Source organism: Xiphias gladius, chromosome 22 (assembly GCF_016859285.1).
Source record: "Xiphias gladius isolate SHS-SW01 ecotype Sanya breed wild chromosome 22, ASM1685928v1, whole genome shotgun sequence".
NCBI lineage: Eukaryota > Metazoa > Chordata > Actinopteri > Istiophoriformes > Xiphiidae > Xiphias > Xiphias gladius.
The window spans coordinates 25,712,694-25,729,407 of NC_053421.1; the positions used below are offsets into that span (position 1 = coordinate 25,712,694).

The window sequence follows — 16,714 nt, forward strand, 5'->3', positions numbered from 1 at the left end:
GCTACTTGCAAAAGGATCCTACAGTAATTTCGTATTACACTTCCACAAATGAAGTGATGGCACTTGAGTCCTTTTCTCAGAGTAGATGAAGCTCGTCCGGAGCCGCACAAGACATTATAAAACTGTTTTCACAGGCTGAGAGGTGATCCCTGTGACCAATAAAATTACTTTCATATGTAAAATCGGTGAAGTGCTCCTTTATGTAAACGACCCTGCCACTTCTTCCCCCGCCGGTGAGAGACAGAACATCAAATATAGATTTAAAGAGGGGAACTAAAGAGTAAATGAAAAATAAATCGGGACTGTACTAGCTATATTGGATCTCATGAGGGGCTAAATGACAATTACGAGCATGGCATACACAAATGCATTTGGTTTGAAGCCCTCAATTCAGTTCGTCTTGGCTTGATTCATCCCATTCTTTGTTCTTTCAATTAAGGGTATTACTTGTGTTGCTGCAATATTTCATTTTCTTGTTATGCAGACGTTCTGCAGGGCTGTACCTTCATAGAGTGATCGTTCTAAGTACATTTTTGCTGAGCCCCCGTGGGCACTGCCATTGGTTTGGAAAGCCTCTGTCTGATGGTGCGCGCGGTCAGGCCTCGTCTCGCACGAGAGTGTGTGCATACGTGGGTTTGTGCAAGGGGGAGATAGAGTAGCGCATGCTCCCAGTTGTTCTGTGTGTTTAATAGTCTGCTGCTTACCTTAGAGGAAAGCGTCCAGATGCTTTCCTCAACAAACTCTCAGAAAAATCACAGAGCAGAAAAGACAGTGTGTTTCATTTGGTTTAAGTTGATGACAAAAAAGATTTCTGCCATTTGCCAGTGTCAGAGGTGTGAAAACAGGCGCAGGAGGGCCTGGACATCAGGTGTCACATGGTATCGAATCAGTGAAAAGCTGAACAGAATCTGGAACAGTGCGGTGAGTAAGTCTAAAGTGGACCTTAAAGAATTTCCATGAATGGATTCTCCCATCCTTTAAGTTAGCGAAGAAGAAACAGAAATATAAGCACTAATAATTGTTTCATATAGGAGCTGGAACATAATGAAACTGATCATTCTGCGTGACCTCCTGAAATTGGATTTTTCTGAAAGCCTTCCAGGACTACATGGTACATCCATCTTCAATAAAAAGGCGAGAGGAAATATGCTTTTAAAGAGCGAGAGCCACATATCCTTTAAAGCACTTGTCACTTACGCGTGGAGCCCATATGAACAGGAGGTTGAGCTGTCGAGGCTATAGGCGAGGTGCAGCATCTTCTCCCAAATTTCAACAAAAGAAATTCTATTAAAATTGCACGACAAGAGCCTGAGGTGAAAAAAAGCCTGCAGTGAAACAACCTGAACTGTCAAACGAGTCTCAAGAGGCAACGTGATGAATTGTGACACATTTCCTTCCCAAACTTGGGGGGATTGCAAAAAATAAAAATAAAATAAAAGTAAACAGAGAGAGAGAGAAAAAAAAAGCCTCTTGTTGATGTTTTTAGGGGTGTCAGCCTCGGTTTGTGTTGTCTCTTGTAAGCAGGAGGATTTGATGTGTGCTCCAAGTAAATTGGCCTTTTCTCTTAACCTCGGCACATCCATCCGCTGCCTTGTGGCCGGGCTCCAGGTGCACCGCAACGGGCAGAAATGTAATTTAGAGTGAGGAGGAATGGTTCGCTGAAGATGAAGAGGGAAATGGGAGATGAGGAGATTGGTTTCTATACCTCTTGTTTGAAGTCCTGGTCCACAGGTCTCCTGAGCACCGGGACTGTCCTGTCTGAGAAACCACGGGACTAGCTGGCACTTCCTCCATTTGTGGGTTTTCCACCTGAAAAACATCAGGGCGTTACAGCCATATCAACGCACCCAACATCTTGCACTGCAGCATGTAAGTTTGTAATAGAGCACTGTATATACTGTAGGGCTAAACTATTACTTATGAGTAAAATATCGATTTTCCAGACCAATATTGCGACTATTTGATTTAAACTACAGGCCTGTGTTTGTGGTTTGTATAGTATTAAACGAGATATGACTGTACCAAGAAACAGATGAAATAATGCAGTTGTGTGTTGTATAGCATTCCCTTTTTTTAATCAATCAGAGATTAGTCAACTTGTCCAGTTTTCTACAGAAGATTTGACCAATTTAGCTCACATTTATTCAGATATTACTCTAGTACTCTAACTGACATTACTCAGTAACTTTCAAATACAATCATGATTTTCCAAAGTGGCGTGAAACTCATACCTGGACAAATTCATAGCTTCATCCTGCGCTATGAATATGTCTGTTCAAGTATAATCCCCACGTCACAAAGTCACATCTAACATACCGCCGACCCCTGACGATCCTGTTGACCGCTTTGCACCAGCTTTAAGTCATTTGAGGTAGGAGGACAGGGTTTAGGTCAAAAACTGCTACATACTATAGGCCTTAAAATCTTAAACATTTCTCCAACCTCTTATACTCTGTCAATTCAAGTAAAAAAAAAAAAAAAACCACATGTAATTCGCCAAAATTTGGAGAAACCTCAAGCCGGCATCAGTATAATGGGATAACGTCCATGCCTTTACCTGAAACCCGGGCAGATTTTGGGGACCTCACAGTCCCTCTCCTCCTCCAGCAACTCTGGACAGTCCTGTCCTCCGTTGGATGGCAGCTGGATGATTAGACGTTTCCTTGACTGCTTTCTCTTCACAGCATTACCAGCTGTACAGACACAGACAATTATTGAATTAGAATAAGGAATGTCTGCGTCGTGAACTGATGAGAAAAATGTCAAAGTGATATGCTGGGCTGCTCGGCTAATAGTCCTTGAAGGGTCTTGGAGGCTACCATTGCCAAACCTAATTGATAGTTATCGTAGACAACACGCATGTCTGTTTACATGGGATATCAAGCCCACAACGATGATGTAGAAAAATCCCATTAGACCTTGGAATTGACTCAGATTAGATTTACGGTATTTACATGTGTGGAGATGCCCGAGAGTAGTTCATTAAGATGAAACGAGCCTCTGGGCAGCCCTGAACCCGGCTTTAAACCTTTGTATGTGGGTGGTGTGTAATTCTCTGCACAAGGTGAAGATATCACCAGCATGACATTAAAATGCGCAGCCACTGGTACGGCATGCTCAGAATGAAGGGATTTATGCCAGAGTGTCACATGAAGAGGTAATCAAAATATGGACGATAATGATTTCCAATCGTAAATCGTTATAACGTGTTTGCCACTGCCCAGCGGCTCGGGCAATGGCTGCCTGACAAAAGTGACCTCATCCGAGCAGGGTTTTTCTTTCACGGCATGAAAGCAACAACAACACTTGCTGACACTTTCGGCCATGGGCGATTCGGCTTGCCAGGCGCACTAAAAGAGGTCAGCCGAAGATTGTCGTACATGCCAATCTGTCGAGTTAATTATGTGTAACAAGATGTGAGCGCATGTGTTTGTGTGGTAGTTAATGTGTCTCGCACTGTGCAGAGGGTCCCACCTCTGTAGTCTTTCTACACAATTTATTTCAATTGAATTCTGTGTATAAACTGGGTTAGATTCATAACAGCGCGTTTATTTGATTATTGTTGTCTATTATCATATTATAGTTATAGCTATAGTTATATATTATATACACTATTGTGACCTGAAACTCCCATAAACACCAAATGCCAGACTTAAAACTACATAAAATTAATCAAAACACACACACACACACACACACACACACACACACACACACACACACACACACACACACATATATATATATATATGACTCCTTTTCCAGTCATCAGTATGAGGGAGTATTACCTCACATCAGCTGGGTCATCTTTCCTTGCAGGTGATTAACTTTTTTTTTTTTTTTCACTGTACCTGCGTCGCAAGTAACAGGACATGCTGTCCAGTCGCTGAATGGGGTCACGATACAGTCCTTCTTACAGGGCAGCTGACATGGTCGCACCGTGCTGGGGCGAGGGCCGTCTGGGCACCTAGGCAACCAAAGACACACACAGAGGGGCTGTAGAGCAACACTGCGAACGCGACTGTGAGAGGTCCGAGGCTTAAAAAAAACAAAAAATCATGTCGATGTACAGCTGTGGCTTCTTGCTCAGCAGTTTTCTGGGAGACACTCGCCCCTCAGAAAACAGTCCTATTATGACCGAATCTAAACTATGATAAAAACCACCTGAGGTAGGTATCAGATTCCCGTCTCTGGGTGCTGAACAAGAGCAGTGGTTAGAAAGCGCCTGCTCTTTGGCCTCTGAGTCATCTGAGAACCAGAATTTCTGCTCATTTTATAAACTGCAGTACGATTTTGCTTTGACCGTTTCATCATAAAAAATCACAATAATATAATATGGCAGTGAGAGCTCGTAAATTCACTCTGTATACCAAAAAGAAATCCCACATCTTGCTTAAGGGCATATTTTTATCCAGCATTCAGCTTTGCACACAACTGCAGGATGAACATATAGTCGGAAATATGAACCACAAGTGTTTCTCTAAGTCACCACACACTGAGCCCATAAAACTCGATGGTCAAGGATCTTTTATTAACACTGGTACGACCAACGTGCTTCGGTCAGCGCTTCACCCGGCTCATGAAAAGGCACCTTTTCACAGTGAAACATCATCGAACGCTGAACGAGAGCGCGGTCACTACTGCAGGAGGCGATGGTTTATTTTCTTCTGGCGACAATACAGAACCTGGAACTGTCTCCTTGACCAAAGTTAAGGAGCACTCTGTCCAGACAAAGCTGAGCTGAGTAACTTTTATCAAATGTTGTCTCTTGCATTCTTGGCATCTGTTGGTGCAGCATTTAACTGTAATTTAAGTGGGCTGGTAAACGTGTGATTCTTTCTATGCCGCCGTGATTTCTGGTTACTGAGGGTCGACACGTTCGGGGCATTTTTTTGAGAAAGCAAATTTGTCTGGTGCAGCTTTGAGCGAAATATTGATGCTTTACTCAGACTGTATTACATCACCCGATCCCCGGTGAATTTCCCATAGCGCGTACTCAACTGACATTTAAAATGTTGACTGCGAGAAATATAAACCACGCATTCAAGGTTTCATAAATACCACTGTGGAGGTTTGGCACACCAACCATCTGGGTATTGCTTGAATACAGAATGTAATTATTCTAGGCACAATTTAGGGCAATAAAAACTGATGAAAACCTTCGTAATCAAATCCAGTTTATGACTGATATATGCCATCTGGCTGACAGCACTTGAAAGGTATAAAGAAGAGATGGTCATATCCCCCAACAGACCACTGTAGGCATTACAGAAAATGTTTAGCCGGTCTATATGGGGATGCTTTACATTAATTTCTCTCTGCTGGGGAAACTGTGGCACATAGAGCTCCCTAAGGCAAAGCCAGCGGACTAGCAGACTGGCATCAGCATAGAAACTCCCTTGTTCTAACTGGATTCTGCTATCAGTAACTGATAATCCTCCCGAAGTCAGAGAATACAGGGTCAAGCCGAGGTTTTTTTAACAAGGGTTATGTTTAATCTTCAGTCATTTAAGCACCTAAGGTCGCCTGTGCATACTACCGGACCAGGATAAATAGGTCGAGACAGACCTGCTGGAAGACATCTTGTAATCTGATCTCTTTAACGCTGTGTCCCTGATGTTGTCGCTCTGTTTCCTCATCCTATGGCTGACACAACGATCATCTGGGTCAGGTTTTAATGTTGCTAAGAACGAGTGTTCTCCTCTGGGCGTTCCATTCTCGTTAGCATGGTGTTATCAGGGAAGCGATAGGGAGCCTCACAGGCAAAATGTAATAATGTAACAGCGACACAAGGAGAGATTTATTTTTAATACCAATAGACAGAGCTAAATCCCTCTCGAGCGGAACAAATCCTCTGGTGTCTTCATACAAGTGAATGGACCCCGGGAAAAAAAAAACAGCTGCCGAATGCAGCAGGGGGAGGATACATTTACATTTTCTGTATTCAGCTGATGCTCACGTCCGTAAAGAAGTGAATGAACAGCTGTCTCGCTCGAGGACACTTCAGCAGAACGCGAGGCTGTTGAAATCCAACCTGTGAACCGAGACTGGAGAACCGTTTCTACACTAGACCCCGGCGCTAACCTGGATTTGATCAGTCTATATATAAATCTGTTTTAACTCTAGAGTCTGTTGAGATCATGAACCTCTTTATGAAGGGAAACCTAGCATAGAATGCAGTGCAGAAGACAAAAATAAACAGCGCAAAGACATCCACATCAAAATACAATCAACATTTATACTGAACAGAGAGAGAAGCAGTTTATTATATAAGCAGGAGACCAATATCAAACTTGCAGGTTCACGAACCAAACCTATTAAGAAAAAAAAACAAAACTTTTCATTTTGTCATAAGTCCATTCTTCAACAGTTTCAATTCACATGAATAAACCAGTTACTGTATAATCAAACTATCCTGCTGCGAGTTCACCAGGAGGAAGCAGAGAACAGAAGGAAGGATCTACACACACACACACACACATTTCTAAAAGAAATACAAATGCATTTATTATTTATTAGTTCTTGATTCCTTCAAAATTCACGTCGGAAACACAAACATCTCTCCATGTCATGAGGGATCAGAGAACTGGTGTAGTGCTATAAGATGCTGCGACTCCAGGATCTGTTGAATAAAGAGGGGATTAAACTTTTGACCTTATTATTACACTCTTCTACATTTCCCTGTGTCTGATGGTGAGCTACAATTTAATACTCATGTGAGATCTGGAACGGACCTGAGCAATAAAACTATATTCCTATTTAGATAAAACACTGATATACTGAAAATACAGCTTGACTTTTGCCTTTGATCCCGGCAGAACACGCTCTGAATACCATACTAAACCTTAAGGGACTGTTTTAGATTTTTGCCTTTTCAGTCTTTCCTTCCCCGTGTCTACGCTTACACACAAACACCAGCAAATGTTCTGGCGAGGCTGTCTTCACCAGAGCAGCAGCAAATGTCTCACACAAAAAAAGCTTCTCCTGGTTTTGATTGAATAATTACTGGTGTCCCCCAGAGGTGAGGGTGGAAACGGGGCGGAAGGTTGGGCATACAAAGTGTGTGACCGCAACTTGGGAGACCACTGTTCACGTCTTGTCTCCTACCGGCAGTCAACACTGAGTTTTCCTCCAGGCATCACTACGATGCCTTCAACCGCTGGTCTTGTCCCCCGTCTCTCTCTGTCTGTGTGTGTTTCCTCTGGGGGCTCCAATTGTCTCACATAACTTGAGACATGCTGGTGTTGTGAGCTGGAGAATTAAAATATCCGTAGGTGTAAATATGAAGAGTGGCTGTGTTTCTCTAAGCTTTAGCCTGGCTGCAGGCTGGTGAGCTGCATGCTGAGGGTGGCCCGAGGCCCTGGAGAGTCTAAGTAAGATCAGTTGGGGCAAAAAAAAAAAAAAAAAAAAAATGGCAGCAATCTTTCCTAATTTTGTTTTTTACAGTCCCTTCTGTAACCAACCTGTGTGTTTTAAGTGTTTTACAGATAGGGCATTGAGTTCATTGCACCATATGCACTCCTAGCAGGTTCACCTCTACAGACAGAACCATCCCTTTGGCTCCCCTTTTGGTCTAATTATATTGTGGCCCCACTAATGACGGGTATTATCCAAATTTCGATGATAAAAATCCAATTATATTCCGGTTTTAAGGGAAAAAAAAAAAAAAAAAACAGGCCATATTTGCTGGCATAATATAAGACCAGCCAGAATACTTACAGCACAATGCTTGGCTGGAGGAATGTTCGTGGGGGTGCGAAAGCTAGTTGTAATGCTGTATTGTCATTTATGCATTTTTTATTATGTATATATTGTGTTTTTCCACTGCTTTCCTCCTTTATTTCTCCTGCTGTCAATTTTGTCTGTAATATTAAATTGTTTTATCTTTGCTTGTCACACTGTTTTCATCGTTTGTCTGAAGAAAAAATGTTTATTTACAAGGTGCTCTGGGTATTTTATCCCAACACGTTTGCCTTTTTCAATGTCTTACTGGTTCACTCGCCTGTTTCTCGCTGTGGAAATGCACTACACTGTAATGAATGAAGCCATCCCCTAATGGCATCTGGTTTTAACTGACTCAATGGTTCCTGTCAGTGTCACAATCTCATAATGATCTCTGAATGTCATGATTTGTGGTGAGTCAAAGACATAGGCAACATGGCACTGGGAGCTTGTCCCAAAGCACGACATTAAGACGAGCAGCCAGGCTAACGCTCACGTTTTGCTTGCTGCTATTAGCGCGTTGAGTAATCTGTTCAGTGAGGGGATGTTTTTCGAAAAATGAGCAGATGGTTGAGCAGGGTGAAGAGAGGAGATTCAAAGCAAAGAACTGTCAGTAGTTTTAAGAGTGTACACACACACAGACACACACACAAAAAACCAAGGTCTGGTGGGAAAAGATAAGGCCTAATTAATTTCATTATCAAAATTACAGACTACAAAACAAGAACATCATTTGTTTAATTTAGCATAAAACAGTTGCAGTTGTTCAAGGACCCTTTCGGTGGTGTCTTTGGCCTCCATCTCAAGGCCTTCTAGCGATCAATCATAGTCAAAAACAAGGAGTCAACACAGCCTCCATTAGAAAACACGGGCAGGGAGATGATTGACTGGGCTTAATACAGCTCCTGTTGAACATCATAACCATGAATCATTCAGTTTCCTTTTCCACAAATTCCACAGCATCAATGTGATTATACAAACACACACTTGGTACTATTCAGCACACAGGCTGACAGAATCAATAAGCAGACGTTGTTGTTTTTTCCTCACACCACAACAACTTTCTCGATATATGATGATAGCAGCCCAAGCCTGAGGCACTGACATATTTGTCTCTGTTGTGTTTCTGGTTTCTATTGGGCTCTGACAGTCGGTGTTTACATGTGCGCGCGTGGTTTGCGTGTGTGTGTGTGTGTGTATGCGTGACATGCACTCTGGGAGGTTCACCGCCCGAGGCTGCGGGAGAAAGACAGCTCAGATCCATCTGTGAATGAGACAGGGCACATCTGCATATGCAGGGCGCAGGCAGCCATCATTGTTTGTTCTGTTGGGATCCCATGGGTGCACTGATCAAGAATACCTGCCAGCTGGATTGTGCCAGATGAAGACATGCAGGTCGGGAAAAAAACCAAAAAAAAACCAACCGTATCAAGTCACTCTTGAGTGCAGGCTATGAAACACTGCCTCTGAGCATCAGATGGCCAGGAGACCAGAGCTGTTGCATCTTTATGCCATTGCTTTGGTCAAGAAATGAACAAACCCAGGGCTTCAAAAACACACGAGTTCGTTTAATCCCGGAGCCGGAGACACATGCCATGAAGGTCTGTCATGTCTACAGACAGGGTATCGAACACTTTCATGAAAGAAGGATCACATCAATAACAGAACTACAGATGGGTGAAAGATAAAAGAAAAACCCAAATAAACATAATGGATGCAGACGCTTTCATAGAGGGGTACAGGGGATTAGTGAGGGGTGTGATTAGTATGAAAATGATAAATCATATGCTATGGTCTACCAGACCTCAACCCAGCTGAACACCTATGGGAATCTTTGAAGCGACTTTTTAGACAGTGCTCTCCACTGCCATCGTCAAAAAAAACAAAAGGGTAAATGTCTTTGGGAAGAAAAACACTGCTTTATATGTGTTACTAAACTTTGTCAGTTGATCTGCTGATTGTTCTCTTCACTTTTCGGTCCTTAAGAAATGTCAGAAATGTATATATATATATATATATATATATATATATATACACATACATACATAAATAAATATATACATATACATATATATATATATATATATATATATATATATATATATATATATACTGGCAAGAGCATCTGGAAAAAAAAAAAAAAAAAAAAATATATATATATATATATGTGTGTATATGCATTTTCCTGATGCTCTTGCCAGTTAAGAACAGATGATGTGGCCTTTTTGGAGGTTTTTTATTGAGGTTTCTTATTAAAGTGCTGACTGCCAGGTGCCAAAAAGTAAGAAAAAGTAAGCATCAGCTTCATCCAAATGTTTTTTGATTCTGCTGAGTCTGGGACACATGCGGTTGTGGTCTGTCAAATATGTCAATAAGACGCATTTTCAGCATTCATATTGCGTATGTCCTTTGTTACTGTCAGCTCTCGACGTAAATCAGTGCAGTCTGTGTATGTTGCATGTTGTCATGATATTTTCTAAACCGTTCCTCTCGATATATTGCATAAGTTTTATTTGTTTTTGCTTTTTTTCTCTTCAGAGCAATGCTCATGCATGCTGAGTACAGATGATTTGGCCTCTTCCGGCTCTGTTAATTTTCTCATGTTGCTTTGAAAACGTGCTTATCAAAGTGTTGATTGCCAAACCTCTTTCATAGCTGACAAATGCAGCTAATTGGCAATCAACCTAATAGGGCCCATCTCGGTTCCAACATTTATCATTGCGAGTTGAAGAGTCAAAGTCATTTCCTCATGAGGTGTCTGTATGTGTGTGTGTGTGTGTGTGTGTGATAGTTCTGGGCAAGAAACAAAACTTTTGTGTTCACAGCTGCAATTAAAGAGCAATGTCCTACACCCAAAGATCTTCTTTCTGTTGTGGTGCAATGAAAGTCTACATGCTGGCTTCCAGCCTGTTACTGGACCCCTGCCAGTGACAGTGGCTTGATGAAAACTAACCTCAAGACTTTGAACAAACGTCTTTGAAAGTTTGCAACAGTCAGTGATTGCCCAAACGTGAGTGAGGACCACAAGTGAAAGTCCAAGAACAATTTTCCCATTCCTTAAAACGCTGAAACAACATGCCAAAATGGTTGCATGCAAAAAATGATTTTCTCCGCCACTCCAGATAGTGTAACCTGAGGACACTACTAACGTTCTACTATATGGATGGATTAAAACGAGTAATGTCAACTGACTGACATCTGAATGGCTGCCAGTGTGTTTTTTCCACCTCACAGGTAGTTCGCTTTTAAGCGGAATTGTTGTTCCAGTAAAAATATTCATCAAAATCAAAACTCTTCGATCAACTGTTCTCCAGTACACCATGCTTTATTCACCAAATGCTTTTGGATATCTTGCCTTCATCAGGGTGGTGTCTGAGGCTGATTCCGGTATCCGGTGAACAAAGCATGGTGTACCGGAGAAACACGTTTTCATTTTGATGGACACTGAGGCCCGAACTGGTCGACGCCTGGCCTGCAATCGCCAACTGCACTGGATTAAAAGTCTACAGTCATGCTACCAGCACTGTGAGGCTGTACTTAGTCACTGCAGTGATTTGAGCTACAGTAAATGCTAACTTCGCATGGTAACATGCTAAGAATGACATATTCATCGGGTATAATGTTTTCAGCTTAGTGTGTTAGCATGCTAACATTTGCTAATGAACAAACTCAAAATAGAGCTAACGATGATTGGAATATTGTTACTTCTGCAGCTATGTGGTCATTAAAAAAAAACGGAGATTTTGTATTTCATGATGGCACTAGATTAACCAAACTTATTACAATTCATCCAAAAGGGGTAATGAAAGTTTGTATAAATTTTAAGGAAACAGATCCAAAAGTTATTGAGACATTTCACCAAAAACAACAAATGTCAACTTGCTGGTGGCGCTAGAGGAATTATTTGGGATTCACTTGAGAAGACGTAACTTTGACCTGCTCCTGACACAAGATAAAATGTCCAGAGATCACTAATGTCAGTAGGATTTCTCCTCTGGGGACCATGAATGTCTGTACAAAATTTGATGGCAATCCATCGAAGAGCCGTTGCGCTATTTCAGCCAGCGGGTCAAAGGTAATTCGTGAAGTAACTCTTCAAATTCCAGCATGTTTAAAAATAAACAGTAGTGTGATAGAGTGACTATTTGTGTTGTTTGGCCTAAAGGACTCTATTTTAATTTCTGTTGCCACACAGTAGGTCTCAACAATTCCACACCGATTCATCTATTACAAGCAGAAAAATGAAGCGATAGTAACAACAACATGTAAGACCTAAGAGATGTTCTGTGGTAACTGCATGTCAGAGAAGTGGCCCAGAAAACATTTCTCTATTAATTGGTACACAGGCTGAAAATGCCACACAACCACTGACATATTTTAAGTCAGGCACGTGACCTTCACTACACCCAGAGCCTCAGTCCATCTCTGCTAAGGTCAATAACAATAACCACCTACTGAGTGGGTGAGTGGCTGCTTGATGGGAGTCCACTTTGGTAAAATATCTTCTTTTCACTCCTCATTAGCGATATTGTAACATGTTGTTCTTTTGCCCTTATTACAAAAGATTATATATCGATATTCACCAGCAAAAACAAAAGGAAGGCAGATTGACTAAAAGCTCTTTTTGTCACTCAACGCCCTTCCACGTGACGCCTCTACCGCTACTACTTTCCAAGCCACTGAGCTTCTGCCTGTCTATTGCTCCAGCTCTGCCAGTTTAAAAAGTAAAACCTCTCTTCTGCAACCCGATAAGTGCAGCTGCTGTGTCTGGGACAGCCGCTGAACCAGCCACCAATGAACTGGACATTAATCTTTATTTTATCCAGAAGCGTTCTCTTTGAATCACAATTGCCTTGTATTCACAACGCATCATGAACCATTAAATAATTTATGTTCCCATCCTCTCCTCATTGATAACTACGCTATGGAGGTGTAGCATCTACTTTTATCTACTTTTATTTTTTGCAAAGAATAAACCAGTCCAGTCTGGGTTTCTTTTGCACAAAATCTGACATAAGCAGATCTGCTCCTTTACCTAATGTTGTCGAGTGGATCAGTCAAGCATAGCAGACATCACACTAGGGCTGAGCTTTCTGGCGGATGCTAAAGTAAACTCGACAGTATGTTTGGAATCCGCCTCGTGCAGTGTGGTCTTCGGAGGTAACCACAAACATCTTGTCTCTCATCTGCCTCATGATTAAAATGCCTTAAAGTATCAATCCCATTTAATTACGTTCATTATCATCAATGAGAAATTACCAGCGCCCAAAATGGCAGGGTTAATTAGGCTTTCGGGGACGGAGAGATTATTTATTTATCTGTGGTCGCCTGCGAAGGGAAGATATGAATTGGGAGTTAACTTCACGTACAGTCTGCTCAGCTTACTTACCCAACTCTGTCAGCGTCTCCTTGTTTGTTTCTCTCACTCACTTTACTCTCCTGCTGTCACTTTGCTTCCGACCACCGCCGCTTCTCTCATCTGTCTCTCCCTTCCCGACTCTTCTTTTGTTTTTTTTAATCTCGCTTGCTCTCAATGTCACGCACACATCTGCGTGTACTATTCAGTCTTACCACAGACAGTTTATCACTGATGTCCTTTCAAATAAACAAGCAAAAAATACTTGTGTTCATGGCTTACTCATCGTAAAAAATGCTCGCAGATCACTGTTTGACTTAGCAATGCGAGAGGGGATTTTTAAATTTTCGCTTGAAGAATGGCTCTCACCTTTTTCTGTCTTCATCAAGCCAGAGGTTCTCCAACAAACTTATTTCACACATCAAAAGGCAACCGAAGCCCTCCTTGTCTTCTATTTGTCTAATCGCACCTCTAGATTTCACCGATTACATTCTTCCATTCGGATAAAAGCGTCCAAATCAGTAAAATCAGCTGTTGTAGAGATTTGTTTGAAATGAAAGCGTGCCTACTCTTGGATCGCGATCACACAAGATTGAGAACCACTGCTCAAAGCCAGTGGATTTTACCTCTAAGAACTGAGCAATTTGCACTCTAACACAATATTCCAGAATCTTATTTCACAGTTATATACATCTACAAATCAGAGGGACTAGAAATAACCACTATGTCTAAATAAGACTGCTGCAGGATGAAACAACCTGCATCCATATTTATGGCACAGGCAGAGGCACAGGCTGGTTAAGAGCAAACATTTACGTGTTAGAAAGATAAATGAGACAGAGTAATAGACAGAAAATGTGAAAAATAGCTCACTTCTTGGGAGGCACCTGTCCCACATTGACCCGCACGCAGATGACCTTGCGAGTCTGCATTCCCATGGAGCAGGGACCCTGACCGTCGCTGCTGGCACGGGCACTCGTGGAGGTGTTGAGGGACGAAGAAGAAGGGTCTTCAGTACAAGGGCCCCACGGTCCGGTCTGCCAGTGGTAAACTGTGCAGGCGTGTTCGTTACAGTTCCGCACCTCCTGAAGGGCACTGCTGTTGGGGCACAGGGAACCCCCTGAGAATACCAAAACATAGTGAGCTCAGCATTTCAAAGTGCGATACAACAACATTGTTCTTACGTATGGGAGAAATTAAAACTAAACCAATCAATATTTTTATTTATACAATGGAAAAAATGATGCGTAATGTGAAATGAGTAACGCAATGTGACAAACCTCACGGACAATTACCAACTCTGGAGCTCTTTTTAGCTCTATGGGGCTACTTAGCGTCTTTGGTTTCGGTTCACTCTTGGTGCTCTCATCGACCTTGTTTTGGGTAGCCATTTCTAGAAGAAAAACCTCAGATAAACCCACTTCACACTACCCGCCCAAATGGCAGATTTCAAAGTTAGCAACTAGGCGATGGACATAGCGGAACATTTAGCTGCTGAAGAGCCACATATTTTCCCATATTTTTAAGTTGGTGGAGAACAAAACAAGCGCTAACAGGAGGTTGGATATTTGACGAGTCAAAATAAATGCTACTGTTGTTCCATGTCTCTGTAAATAGGCAACTATTTACTAAAAAAAAAAAAATGGCATAATAGCCTTGTGAGGAGATAATATGTGAATGCTGTGATTACTACTGGCTCCACTGCCACCAAGTGGCCACAAAGAAACAATTAATACTGCTTTACTGCCACATTTGTATGAAGACTCCGCTGTCACTACTTTACCAGCCAACCAGGTGCTCAAGCAGCAATAGACCGAATGTGAAAAAAAAGAACTCAGCATCACTAGCTGACTAACTTTTAGAGTCTTCGTTATTTGACCAACATGTTTCAGCAAAGGACCTACATCAGAGCGGTTTGCAGAAGCTAAAAAACATAAATAGCCTCATCACCTGTAAATATATTGCGTGGACAACTAGTGTTGCCAAGTTGTTTGTACACATTTATTTACGAAAATTGGGCACAGTGATAATCATACTTGAGATATATCAGGACTCAAGACCAGAGTCCCGATACAGTATGTCTAGAGTTATCTGCTACTCAGACTTGGGGCTTAGGCACATTTTCCCTGCGTGACGCACACCCCAGTAAGGAGCTCTATTAAATCCAGCACACCTGTCTGGCAATTGTTGTTAACCTATTTTTCTCCCTGAAACTCCCAAATCTGTTGAACATATTGAATAAAGCCTACACTCTCACACATGAAAGCACCTTTATAGTAAGTTTCCTTCAACAGCCTTTCGACCTTATATGTAATTTGACAGTGCAGAGCAAAATGATAATAGCTGTGTTTGCAAAAGCACACCAGGGTTTTTTCTGCGTAAGTCGAAATTAGCCATACGTTGTTTCCAACCTGAGCACTTATATTCAATTGCAGTTTAATTTAAACAAAAAAAACTGTAGCCAGCTTTTAATGCTCCGCAACAGCCTAAAATCCAAGATGAATTTATTCTAAAAAAAATTATATTCTTATGCACGATAAGAAGGAAGTTGTTAAATAGTAACTTTGAAAAGAAACTTTGATGAGGCAGTTTCGGGTTTCAAGAGATGTGAGCCTGTTTCAATGAGGTTACGCGCTGAGGCTCAGGTTGATTGATTTGTATGTGGCTGCTAGATTTTATGTGCTTAACTGTGAGATGTAATTTTGCCCTCTTTTGGTTCCGCAATCTCCTTCTTTTTTTTAAATCATTATTATTACAACTGATTAATTCTTAATGTCCACGTATTTTGTGTATTTCTGATTCACGTTTTCACTCGTAGCTTCATCCGTCCTCTTCATCTGTTGCCCAGTGTCTTTGGGATTGAGGCAAGTACATGTTTTGAAGGGCATATTGGAAACTATTATTCCCAACCTCAACTCAAGATAATCATGGAAACTTTGGAGGTGTGTGCTGGACATCTGTGTTTTTAATATTCTGAAGGTGCTTCCCACAAATCAATTTAAGCCCCTGAAAAGCACCAGTCTGAATACAGATAACTTTCCCCACAAATTTTTTGAAAAGACTGTTTATCTTAACCCAACTCTGAATACACCCAGCATGTTCCTATCAGTGCATACGCCTATTGTGTTCTCTGCCAAAATAAAGTATCTGTTTAAAAAGTTATATGCGTTATCATCAAAAAATGTTTATACCATTAATTCTGTTCGGCAACCCAGAGCACAGCTTATTTAAAATTGTGTGTAACTGAGTTGGACTTCAAGTAGAAACACATCGATTGGCTGCCGCCATTCCTGGTTAAAAAAACCAAACCTTTGCTAAAAAACAAACAAACCAACCAACACACAAACAAACAAACATTTTAGCAGAGGTACAGAGTTACTTTATATATTTCTGTTTGATTTTAGTTTTTTGTATTTTTGTTTTTTGCTAAAAGAGAAATCAAACAATACCACAGACATATCGGTGTGTTCAAAAACTGTATGACCTGGCTCCTTTCATCCATTGTTTTCCCCATTGCCCTTTACTATCCCCTTGTTTGTGGCTGTCTCCCTCTCATTTCTCCTCTGTGGCGCCAGTCAGTCAGTTGTTGGATCGATGGACCGAGAGAGCCCTCACCTGTTAAGAGTAATTGCCAAC

At 41.5% G+C, this 16,714-nt stretch overlaps 1 protein-coding gene across 1 annotated transcript in view; it reads right to left on the reverse strand.

The window, feature by feature from the left end:
* Positions 1-16,714, reverse strand: part of LOC120784035 (thrombospondin type-1 domain-containing protein 7A) — a 134,925-nt gene that overhangs the window by 42,711 nt on the left and 75,500 nt on the right. Inside the window, exons 11-14 of the mRNA XM_040117452.1 lie at positions 13,952-14,198; positions 3,852-3,967; positions 2,558-2,693; positions 1,706-1,809 (exon numbers count right to left, since the gene is read on the reverse strand). Coding sequence (XP_039973386.1) covers positions 1,706-1,809; positions 2,558-2,693; positions 3,852-3,967; positions 13,952-14,198 — 603 coding nt within the window. The remainder of the gene's footprint in view (positions 1-1,705; positions 1,810-2,557; positions 2,694-3,851; positions 3,968-13,951; positions 14,199-16,714) is intronic.